At 30.4% G+C, this 13,489-nt stretch overlaps 1 protein-coding gene across 1 annotated transcript; it reads left to right on the top strand.

The window, feature by feature from the left end:
• Window positions 1-2,627: 2,627 nt before the first annotated feature.
• On the top strand, window positions 2,628-6,157 carry LOC102622838 (uncharacterized). The gene is made up of 4 exons (XM_006494610.4): window positions 2,628-3,461; window positions 3,954-4,144; window positions 4,260-4,881; window positions 4,969-6,157. Exons 1-4 carry the CDS (start codon window positions 2,871-2,873, stop codon window positions 5,857-5,859), a joined length of 2,295 nt encoding a protein of 764 aa, XP_006494673.2. The 5' UTR covers window positions 2,628-2,870; the 3' UTR covers window positions 5,860-6,157.
• Window positions 6,158-13,489: the final 7,332 nt, after the last annotated feature.

Here is a 13,489-nt window from a genome sequence, read left to right as displayed (position 1 = left end):
AAGAATAAAAAGATAAAAATGTAAAATAAATTCTATTAATATATTGTTCGTCAAAATTAAGTTTAATATTGAATTTTCTAATTCGTCGTTTAACCTATAATTTTGAAAAAAAATAAAAAATTGTAAAAATAAAAAGAAAACATAATAAACTATTAACCATATGATGTTATAATATTAATACGTTATATTGTCACTTTCTTTTTAAGTTATATGATTTTATAAGTAAATCTAGAGTCAAGTTAAATTACAGGGTGAGTAATTTACGACCCAACCATTTTGTGCAAATATGAATATTTATAAGAGTGGGGTCTAGGCTGCAAGTTACTACTGATGCTTTAACTTAGCGAAAAACCTTAAGTCTATCCTTTTTAGGATTATTTTCTGGGGAATTGTCACTTTCTCCCCTACAGTAATTAACATATATCATTTATCTCCTTATTATTTTTAAAATGGCAAAAATCTCGTTAACAGTATAAGTTTACAATATTATCCTTATTTGTAACTATTCTTTTATTTACATTTATTATAAATTAAATAAATTACATGAATAGAAACTAAATAAAAAATTAAGTATTAAAAATAAGAAATATATGTTTTGATATGAGCAAAAAAATTAATAATAAAATTTTTTTCTTGTAATTATTTATTTTGTGAACATTTTCTTATAATAAACATTTTGTAATATTTAAAAATTAAATGTAAAAAGTATAAGCAAAATATTTTATTATTTATCTTATAATAAATTTTTATTTGTCATTCAAGTTTTCTTATAATAATTTTTTCTATCATTTTATAATAAATTTCTTATATATTTATTATAAGAAACTTTTTACAAAATAAATAAGTACAAAAAAAATTATTATTAATTTTTTTCTCATATCAAAATATATATTTCTTATTTTTAATGTTAATTTTTTATTTATTTTTTATTCATATAATTTATTTAATTTATAATAAATATAAATAAAAGAGTAGTTAAAAATAAGGATAATATTATAAACTTATGCTATCAAAAAAAATTTTAACCATTATAAAAGTAATAAAAAAAAATAGTATACGTTGATTATTGTGGTTGAGAAATTTGCGGTCTCCTTTATTTTCTCCATTTGAATAACACCGCTCGAACTTTAGTTGACCACGTGTCAACATTTCAATGGTATCATATCAAATTATTAGCTGTGAATCATTGAGTGAGAAAACATACCGGACCCACAACTTTTGCTTGTACGTGAACGTGAATCACATCCTTTTTTGTCTTTTTATATAGTGAATCAGATTCTTGGAACCTGTGAAGTGGGGAGTGGGGACCGATCGTTTAAGTTATTTAAATTTAAAGCCAGCAATAATTGAAGTTTTATTTGTTCTTTTTTGTTTTAAATGAGGTAATAATTGAAGCCTTAGGATTGTTATTGATTATTACCTCCACCAAAGCTTTCTGAAAAAACAGATTAAGAAATTTGTTTTTTTTTTTTTGTTTTCCTCGAAACGACATAAGACGATCGCTCTTAATTTTAAATGACTCAAGTTGACTTACCGTTGAACTGGAAGGACATAAGGAGAATGACCTTCTCATTTTCCATCTGTCATAAAAATTTATTTAAAAAATAAGTGCATAAACTAAGCCGGGCTTAACGTTTTATTTTTAACCAATATATATATATATATTATAGAAAATGATATTTACATCCCAAGATTTAGGAAAATAGTCACAAAAACTCTTGAGTTTTTAATAAAGGACACCAAAACTCTTTTTGACCATAATGTCTTTTGACTCTATAAATCTAAAAAAAAAAAACTCTAAAATTTTATAATGAATAGAAATATGACATTAAAATAAATGTAATAAGATATACATTTCAAAATAATTTTAATATTTAAAAATATTTTAATATTTTTAATCTATTAGACCTCTTTTATTATATTAAAGCAATTTTTAATAATAAATAGAAACAAAATATTAAAATAAAAATTATTTTGACTATTATGTAAAAGTTAATTTTAATATTATTAATAGAGAGATTTTTTAAATTGTAAAATCTATTTAACCCAAAGATTATTTAAAATCTTTTTAATATTACAATTATATTATTAAAATAAATATAATAATCTAAAATTTTAATATTATTTTAAATGTCAAAAATAATTTAATATTATTAGTCTACCAGATAGATTTATATTATTTATAAAACATTTGTGTTAGTTAAAAAATTTTTTAAATCAATTTTTTAATTAATATAATCAAAAGTTATTGTGGGCAAAAAAGAGTTTTTGTATCTTTTTTTTAAGACTTAAAGAGTTTTTTGTAACTATTTTCCCAAATCTTGGAATGTCGTTATTCTTTTTCTTTTTTTATCCCATCTCAGTTTTTTTACAAGTATTCAAATATTAGTACGTGAAATATATTTTAAAATATCCATCAATTTATTATTTCTTAAAGTACCTTTTATTAATAAATAGCATAATACACACGAAGGACCATTGATATTGATGTTCATACATCCGAATCAATTTTCGAGTCTACGTCATGATTTCTACGTCACGAATTCTCCAAATTATGATGTATATCTATTCTTTCCCCTTTTGGTAAACATATCTCACTCTTATTTAAGGCAAACCTCATAGAGGCAATCACAAAACATGAAGAAAATTGATTTTGTTCCTAGTCCTCACTTTCTAAAAAGAATTTTCTTTGAAGCTATATATATATATATTGAATCTTTTGAAAAAAATTGCTTCCTGAGCATATGATTTCTTGCTGGTTTTCTTCAATTGCTCTTCTTGTTCAGTTGTTAAAACTTTCCAGTTTCCTCTCTGTAGTACAAAGAATATTTGATCATTGAAGTGCCACCTTCGTAGTGTTAATTTCGGTGATGGAGTCCGCTGCTCAAGTGAGGGATATCGATGCTTTGTATGAGCTAATTCGACATGATCAATATTTTTTGGACAACTTTGACGAGAAACCTTTTGTCGATACTCCTTTGCATGCTGCTGCAAGGGATGGAAATGTTGAATGGTCCATGGAGATTATCAGACTAAAGCCATCATTTGCCAGGAAGCTAAACCAAGATGGCTTCTCTCCGGTGCATTTAGCTTTGCAAAATGATCAAACTCAGTTAGTACTTCAGCTGATAGATATTGATCCGGACCTTGTTCGTGTCCAAGGAAGAGAAGGCATCACTCCTTTGCATTTCGTGTCTGAAAAAGGAGACATCCATCTGTTGAGGGAATTTTTGTCTTCTTGTCCGAAATCTCTTGAAGATGTGACGAATAAAGGCGAGACTGCTCTTCATATTGCTTTGAAAAACGATAAGGTCGAAGCTTTTGATCAAGCCTTAACAACAGTACGACCACCGTGGCTTGGCCCTGAAGAAGCTCAACAATACAATCAAAGAATCCTCAACTTGAAGGATAGGGATGGCAACACTTTGTTACACATAGCAACATCCAAAAGTCAAGTCCAGGCAAGCTCGAATCCACACACACATATATAGAAATTTTTCAATGAGGTGCAGGCACCCTCATTTTTTTTAATGCAGACATGCTATTAAATTATGTGATTTAATAGAGTCAATTTTTAATTCATTATAAAGCCGTGTATTTTAATAGCATGCCTGCATATAGGTTAATAGAGTGTTCGTATGAGAAAAAAAAAATGAGAGTGTTCACATTAGAGAATGACTATATTTATATATATAGTATCTAATTAATGACCTTATCTTCATTTTAACAAAGTAAAGATATCACAAATAAATAAATAAAAAGTAGTTTAACAAAGTAAGGATATCATTAACAAAAAAAAGCAGTTTTCAATATATTGAAATATGTGTTTTTTTTAATTTTATTTGCATTCTTATTTTATTAATTTCTCGTTAGGGAAGGACTATATGTATATGGTCACAAATAAAATTCAGTTGAATGATGTCTAAATTGATGAATTTGTTTATCCAAAGCAGATTGTAAGGTGTTTATTGAATTGCAAAGTTGATACAAATGCCCGGAATTCGGAAGGTTTGACACCTTTAGATATTTCATTACTTGATAAAACTAAATCAGAAAACCAAGAGATTGCGGCAATACTGCGGGAAGCTGGAGCACTAGAGGCAACTTCACTTCCTATTACCGACAAGGATAGACATTTATCGAGGTAACAGGAACACTGCCCTTTTACTAAATTACAGTCCATTTGTCGATCATCTTTTTAAAAACAATATGGCATTTTCATACTATGTACATCTCAAAAAATGTTCAATGTCCTTCAGAAGTAAGGATCAGAGGCTGAACGAGGCTGCTCAAGCAGGAAATGTTGATGCCTTGTATGAATTAATATGGGAGGACGCATATCTTTTAGATCAGATAGACCAAGTACCATTCGTGGATACTCCTTTACATATAGCAGCATCAATGGGGCATATCAACTTTGCCCTGGAGATAATGAGGTTAAAGCCATCATTTGCGAGAAAGCAAAACCAATATGGATTTAGTCCCCTGCATCTTGCTTTGCAGAAGCAAAACCAATATGTACTTAGTGGCGAGGATCTTTTGCAGAAGAAACAGACCCAAATGGTGCTTCGGCTCATAGACGTGGACAGAAATCTGGTTCGTGTCCAAGGAAGGGAGGGTGTAACGCCTCTACACTATGTTGCTGAGAAAGGAAATGTCGACCTTCTATGCAAACTTCTAGCGGCTTGCCCTGAGTCCATCACAGAGGTGACAATCCGTAAAGAGACTGCTTTGCATGTTGCTGCAAAAAATGACCAGTTGGAGGCCGTTGAGTGCATGCTAGTATGGCTTCGATATGTGGACATGGAGGATATCCTTAACTGGACGGACGATGAAGGCAACACTTTATTGCATATCGCAATCTCCAAAAGTCAAATAAAGGCATGAAAAGTTTTTAAATTTTACTTCGGTTAGTCCCTATATTTTCATGATTATTAATTGCATGCATATATAAATATATACTTGCAGTTGGTGAGGCTAATAGTTAAAAGAGCACGTGATCAAATAAATGCCCTGAACTTACAAGGTAAGACACCCATGGACATGGTAGAAGAACATTTGCAAGGGAAACCTGGATTTAAAGAAGTAACACGCTTGGTGCGCAAAGCTGGCGGTAGACAAGGGTCCTCCCTTCCTGATGGGAACATTGCAGGTTACTTAAAACAAGGTTTGACATGGCGTCGAAAGGTGCTTTTGTTCTTTTACCGCTCATCACAGCGCATTACGGATGAAAATCGAAGTGCACTACTTGTGGTTGCTGTATTAATCGCGACAGCCACATTCCAAGCAGCGCTTACCCCGGCTGACGATCTTCAGGGAAATAAGTCAACTGAAACCGGCAACTCTGTTGCCACTTTTGGATCACAATCAGCATCGACATCGACATCGGCATCAGCATGGGCATATGTAACACCATCAGGAATAGCAAATGCAACCGCCTTTTCTCGGAGCAATGGAACCAGCAGCAGCATCCCAAGAAGTGACAAGATTCTATTCGCTGCGGGGCAATTATATGGCGATGCCATCAGTGATATGATCTCCACACTTTACGCATTTTCAAATATTACAGCATTTTGTATATCTATGCTGGTGATTAATTATCACCTTCCGTATGGCTCCGCAGCTACTCTGGTATATCCTCTAGTTATTTGCTTTTGCCTGTTAGTGGTTGGCAGAACCCCGTTGTCGCTACTTGCCTCATTCTTAATGCTTATCGTCTTTCGGATTTTTTTATTTGTACAACTGGACTTCTCCAAGATTCGATTCAGACGAAGCTTCTGGATTACACAAGTTTTGGGCTCCGTTTTTAAACATTACGGAAGCTTCCGCAATAAGATGATGAAAGAAGCTGAAAAATAGCTATAATGCCAATAAGCTGCCATGGGCAAAACACATGTCCGTTGGTTTGTTGATGTTCTCTGCTGGCTTGGCTATATCTACTTAGTGTGACACTTCCTCTCAAGTAATATTGCTGGTTTTTTTTTGTGTAAGAAGGTGTGCTTTTCTGTATTGTATTTTCTGAATTATGTTCGTTTGCTTTTGCTCCATTTTGTAAGGTCTTGCATGTTTCAATGTAAAATTGCTCTTGTTGTATCTGATAGTTGTATTGTTCACCTTTGTGACTGTGAATATAATGATGTTAATTTAGTTAAAACTATATGCTTGTTTGGCTGATAAGAAAATGAAGGAAAATTTATTGACTTAGAGAGGAAAAACAGAAATTGAATCCATTATGATTGATACAATGAAATGAGATTACAATACACTATATATATAGTAGCATCTGGAACTTTCCAAGTGTAACAGAATCATGTACACATTCTCTGATATTCACCATAACATTTTGGTGGGAAATAACAAACTAATAACAAAGTTTTAACAGCTTGCATAACAATCTTCCAGTAGCTTCCAGCATCTTGTCCAGCGTGGCATCTGATTCATTACTCTACTTAACAATTTTCTGACATCAATTAGCTGACTCAACATATTCTTAACAAATTTGTATGAACATATGAAATATCAATATCATTGGGCTTTTGATGCTCCCACAGGCTACTTAAAATTGTACCTATAAAAGTCTGTTAGAAGAAAAGCTGATTCAAAATACTTACGGCAATATATAAGTATGCTTCCGGCAATAGGGTGAAAGCCTACACATGAAGAAAAACAAACAACAAACAGCAAACGGCTTTATTGTACAAGTACAGGTGCTGCTTCCTCTTCATCTATATTATACGGTTTACATTGTTAATTTATTTTAGTACTTTGTTTCCTCATTTGTTGAAATCCACTGAGTGCTTTAAAGTTACCTGATTGACACTAAAATTATCATTTTTTTTCCTTCATCCTGTTCTCAAATTCAGTCACGTTCCTTCGTCATTTGTTCACGAAATCCAAGTGCGGGCAACCAATTGAGAAAGCCTGTATTTTGACAAGCTCAATCAAAATTCTTCGGTTCCTTACGTGTTGATTTCGACCTCTATAAATTAAATTTATTTAGCTTGAAGAGAGAATTTGATAAAAATTTAAATAAAGAAATTGGGCAATGAGAATATATTTATAATTTTATTAACAATATATGGATAAATTGGACAATTAACAACTTTTTTTTTACGTGCTAGAATGGTATAATGGTAATTATATATTAAAATTATAATTTCTATTAAAAGTAACGGTTTCCGTTGATGAATGAGGGTGTGGATGTCTTTTTTGAAATATTGGAGGGACTTTTATCCATCTGTCTAAACGTTGTGAGTGTGTTAGTCTTTTTCTCTATTTACAAGTACAATTGTAAGTTTATTTTCCCATTCTTCTACCCTTCTCTTCAAAATTCAGCCCGATTTTCTCCATTTAATCATTCGCATCTACAACATTGCAAATCTAGAATTACAATTTCTCAAGCTCTCTCAAATCCTAAATGGAAAGCAGCAATGCAGGCTGAGTTTGATGCACTCGTGAAAAATGAAACTTGGGTTCTTGTCCCAGCCTCTCAAGCCACTAAAGTTGTTGGTTGTAAATGGGTGTTTCGCATTAAGTATAATGCAGATGGCTCTATCTCTGAGTATAAAGCTCGTTTGGGTTCAAATGGGTTTCATCAAACCCCTGGTATTGATTACTTTGAGACTTTTAGTCCAGTGGTTAACCAATCTACTATGAGAATTGTACTTAGTCTTGCTATTATGAAGAGCTGGAAAATAAGGCAGATAGACATCAATAATGCTTTCCTTAATGGGCAGCTCAATGAAGATGTTTACATGTTTCAACCTGAGGGATTTGTCCAGCCTTCATCTGGTCATGTTTGTAAATTGCTTAAGGCTCTTTATGGTTTAAAACAGGCTCTTAGAGCCTGGTTTGATCGGTTAAGGAAAGCATTGTTGAAGTGGGGGTTTCAGAACTCAAGAACAGATTCATCTTTATTCTTTAAACATGAACTTGGAGGTATTGTAGTTGTGTTGGTATATGTAGATGATATTCTTATTACTGTAGATAATAATACAGTGATTGAAAAGTTCATCAAATATCTTGGAGATACTTTTGCTTTAAAAGACCTGGGTGAATTCAATTACTTCCTTGGTATTGAAGTTACTCAAAGTACAGAGGGCAGCTTACATCTCTCACAGGCCAAATATGTAAGAGATTTGCTCACAAAAACTGACATGAAAAACTGCAGAGAAAGTGATACTCCAATGAGTACAGGACAGAAACTAAAAAGAGCAGGAAATGAAGATAATTTGATTGTTAATGTTACTGAATATAGAAGCATAATAGGTGCATTGTAGTATTTGGTACTCACAAGGCCAGAGCTTGCTTTCTCAATAAACAAGTTGAGTCAATTTCTTGTTGCATCTACAGAGAAGCACTGGACTGCTTGTAAGAGAATTCTAAGATACTTAAAGGCAACTGAGGATTATGGCTTGCTATTTAAACCAGGTGGTGGTGTTGTCTTAACTGCATATGCTGATGCAGATTGGGCATGTGATGTTGATGACAGGAAATCAGTTGGAGCATATTGTGTTTATCTTGGGCAAAATCTTATTTCATGGTCTTCTGAGAAGCAACAAACAATAGCTAGATCTAGCACATAATCAAAATATAGAGCATTATCAACAGCATGTGCAGAAATCGTTTGGGTTCAGGCTTTGCTTGGTGAACTTAATATTAAGTGCAATCAAACACCAATAATCTGGTGTGACAACAATGGTACTGCTGCATTGGCAACAAATCCAGTATATCATGTTAAAACCAAGCACATAGAATTATATGTACATTTCATAAGAGAGAATGTGACAAATAAACAAGTGGAAATCAAGTATGTGCCTAGTGAATGGAATATTGCAGATGTGCTTACAAAGCCTATGGCTTACTGCTTTTTTAATTACTATAGAGACAAGCTTAATGTTGTTTCACGACCGTTAAGCTTGAGGAGGGGTGTTGAGATGCTTAATCAACAACAACAGATCAGTGGTTGAGATTTGTGTGACAAGGATTGCTGAGCTGGACAAATTAGTTAAGTTGTTGTAATTAGTTTTAGTTTAGCCAATAGATGTATTACAGCTATACAAAAGGTTGTTATTACTGTTGATCAACAATATAAGTTTGCTACGAGCTAAATGTAATTCATATAATTCATATCAATAAAATTTTCTCTGATTTAGTTACTTTTCTTTCTTCTTTCCGTCACTTTCCTGCTAGCCAAACAAACTATCAACCTAAGATCCGGGAGTTCTAACTTTTACAAATGTAATAATTACCATGAATTTACAAAAACTTGCAGCAAATATTTGTGTCCCAATAGGTTGACAATTGCAACACATATCGAAAAACTGTAATAGTACCCTTGATTATAATTACTTGACCATAGTCAGTGGCGAACTATGTATACGCCTGGCAGCCGAGGTGTTAGGAACTTAATTTAACAGGGGTGCCTAAGTTCAAACACTAACATAATTTAAAAAATGGTCAATAAATAACAAATATTAAAATAAAAATTTATTAAAATATTTAGGGCTAGTTTGGTAATCTTATAACTTTTAAAATAATTGTTGTTACTTGCGCTGTAAAAATAATAAGTTGTGAATAGAATTAGTTAAACATTTGGCAAAATTACTTCTTAAAAGTGCTTTTGTAAATCTCATTGTTGAACTATTACAAGAGTTTAAATGATTAAAATGGACATAATATTAAATAAAATATATTATATAGATATAAATACATACATATATTATTTTTTATTATGTATATTAGTAATTGATAACTAAAATAATTATCTTTATTTTATTAATTATTTTTTATCTCAATATAATTAGTAATAATAATAATCTCTAGATTTAATAATTTTATTTCCTAATTGAATAACGATAATTTTAGATTTTTATAATATATGTAAGGATATATATGGAATTTTATTAATTAGAAAACTTATCCTGAAAATTAGATTTTGAAAGCCTACTTCTTTTTTGTTTTCCAAAATATGTTGTATATACGATAGAGTGATTTTACCGAAAGTGATTTAAAAAAAAAATATACCAAACAGTAAAATTAAAGTTTAGCTTTTAAAATCACTTTTAAGTCTCTCAAAAGCAATCCCAAATAGGCCCTTAATTCAATGCAGCTATAATTGTTCTCATGTATTTTCATATGTTAAAAATATTGAAGAAGAACCTCATTATCATTACTACAAACATATTTTCTTCTACGTATACAATAAAACTGTCATTCAACAATTGGTTTCCCATATGATTTTGTGGAAGATTTTTCAGAAAATTCATAGCTGAAAATACCATTTCTAATTTAGTTGTGTTACTTGATAAAATCATTGCTAATGTTACCAACAGATAAATTAATGAATACAACTATCCATTATCTCAACCATTTTTCTTGCTAACTCACCAGTCTCTTTTAATCTTAAAAATGTTGTCAAAACCCACATTCATAATATAATCATCAAGTTGAATTTCAAGTGCCATAATGCAACAATCTTTCTTTATGGGTTCAAAGTGTTAAAACGAATATTTAATATTTTACTTGTTTTTAAATTTTAACAAGGGCGTTATGGTAAATCAAATAAAAATAGGACAAATATTAAAATAAATTTTTAAAAAATTAAAAAATTGAAAAAGGGTTTCAGCCCCTGCTAAAATGGCACCGCATCTAAAGCCTAGGGTGCCTTGAGGCAACATACCAATAATAATAATAATAATAATAATAAAGAAAGAAATCAAGAAAAAAGAGACATAATAATAAGCAGTAACATTGGCAATGTTATTTGTATTTTATGTTTTGACCCCTATAATTTTACAAGTTGATTTTATGTTACCGCCTACTCAAATTTATGGTTTTGGTCATTGTGTTTGGCCCTCTCAATTTTAGTGATTCTATACTGTATGAAATGTAAGTTATGCAACTTAAGAGGGGGGTGAATTGAGATTTTAAAACTTAGCTAAACAATTCGCACAATAATTTAATGTATTGCCTTAATCAAATGCAAAAACAATAAATTCAGTAAAGTACAATAATAAAATAGTAAGTACAATAATAAAAGAGTAAGGGAAAAGAAAGCAAACACAATAATTTTTACGTGGTTCGGCAATTCCCGCCTACGTCCACGCCTCAAAACCAACCAAACTCGAGGATTTCACTATCAAAGCCTCCCAAAACTTGAAGTTCTTACAATTAACTTCTAAGGTGTCAATAAACATTTACAATCAAGAGATTATCTCCTCAATCTATTCACCTCAAGTGTTTCTCACACTTGTACACTCACAATTTGATGAGAAATGAACAATTACAACAAAAACTCTCTTTAAGAGTGGATTTGCAAATAATAGTATAATAATGATTCAATAAATGATGATTTACGAAATGGAATCTCAATATGTGTTATATGATTTTATTTATACCTGCATTAGTCTTGAAAATGAAGATGGAATTGAGGTTTTATAGCTAAAGCCCGAAAACTAACCGTTATAGGTAAATTTCAGTGCTCAAACTGTTAGCCGCTTGATTATCTGGCTAGCCGCTCCAGAACAATGATGTTACCATTAAATTTGAATTTTGCTACAGTACCATTGTTCATTAAATTACATTTGTGACCAAAACGTTCGATAATTATATTATAGCCCAACATGTCATAAAACTTTACAAATAAGTCCAATTTCAGAATTTCTAAATAATACCCGTCATTCCTAAATCTTATTGTAATTATGATATGACCTAGTATATAATAATATTTTTCAAAAAGGTCCTTTTCAAAATTTAAAATAATACCCATAAATTTCAAAGTTCTCAAATCTTTTCAATTTAGTCCAAAATTTGAAAATATGAGACTTTCCTCAGGCGGTTAGCTGCTCACTCTCTGTCCAATTTTTATTTCAATTGTTTGGATTATGTTTGGGTCCTCAAACTTTCTTAAATTATAATATGACCCAAAATATTTCAAATATTTGTAAATAAATCTAAATTCGAAATTCAAAACAATACTTAATAAAATAAAAGATTGCAAAACTTTTTCATTTTAGTCCAAATTACTCAAATCCACAAAATACTTTATCTTATAAATATAAAACCTTTTAGTTTATGAAAGGTAATTATTTAAATAAACTCTTAAGCTTCTCAAATGCTAAATCATGCATCAATTAAATCATACCGACTTTACAAGAATTTGTCACAATAATTTATCCGTTGAGCTCTAAACTTTATTCTTGATTTTGCCGTTGTCCGTTGAGTGTCTTGAACTTGATTCACTTGCATAAATATTATCCTTAAAAAACTAGTAAAAATGTGAAATACAATATTTATTAAATCACTTAAGACACATATTTGTTATCATCAAAATTACATTATGGATAGCCCTTTAGGCTAACAATGTAGCCTACTCAAGTATATAGTTTCTTCATTAGGCCCCAAAACCAAAATCTTAAGAGTATCTCCAAAAAGTTCTATTAATTTTACTCTTCAAATATTTATTTGCTTACCTATGTGGTAAAAAGGAGAGTGAAAAAATATGTTATTCTCCAAAAGGCTCTTTAAATAGAAATAAGTTAATATTATTTTAATCAAATAAATATTTTTTCAAAGGAAAAATAAATGGTAATTAAAGCATTTCTCTCTCTCTTTCTCCCAATAAAAAGTAATAAAATATAAATTGAAGAGAGAGAAAGTAACTCTACAAATTAAAGAGAGAGAATTATTTCTTATTTGAAAAATCTTAATTAGAGTATCTTTTGAAGTCTTAAATACTGATGTAACTCTTCAAATAAGTAATAAAATCTTATTTGAAGATTTTTTTGGAGATGCTCTAACTTTACCACTAGATTTACTTGAGTATTCAACAATACTCGACTTACTCGAGCGTAGGTGATTTAGTTATACTTAATTGACTACTAAAACAATTTATTCGACTTACTTGACGATACTTTACTTAGCTCACTCCATGTACTAATATTTTACTATTTTTCTAAGTGGTACATTTAATTACAAAAATCCATGAAAATTTGATAATGATCAAATGCTTAATAAATAAGGGTATTTGGTCGAATCATAACAATGTTTGTTAAACACTGGTCTAATAATAAGTAGTCATTTTCTGATGAAATAAAATTAAAGCTGACAAAATTTAATGTGACTGGTTTACTCTATACAAAGACAATATGAATAAATATGTATCCATCATGAAAATTGACATGATTATTAAATGAATTTGGTCTAAGTCAACCCAATTGTTTCCCGTGTCAAGCTAGAATTCAATTTTTCAATGCATTTACTTCGTCAATAACGTGATTATTAAATAGTTAACCAAAACTATTTCATATTTGCATTAAAATATACTTATATTTTCAATTTTAAATTAATTTATAGAATCTTATCATCAAAACTCAAAATTTGGTCATGATTCTAGATGAACATATATTTGGTCATGTTCAATGGTTCATACATGTTGTATTTACATCAAATGAGTGTGTAGTATTTGATGTAAATCATGTTAGAATTT

This window comes from Citrus sinensis, chromosome 3 (assembly GCF_022201045.2).
Source record: "Citrus sinensis cultivar Valencia sweet orange chromosome 3, DVS_A1.0, whole genome shotgun sequence".
NCBI lineage: Eukaryota > Viridiplantae > Streptophyta > Magnoliopsida > Sapindales > Rutaceae > Citrus > Citrus sinensis.
Note: the sequence above shows the minus strand (reverse complement) of the source record. Positions and strands in the feature narration are given on the sequence as shown.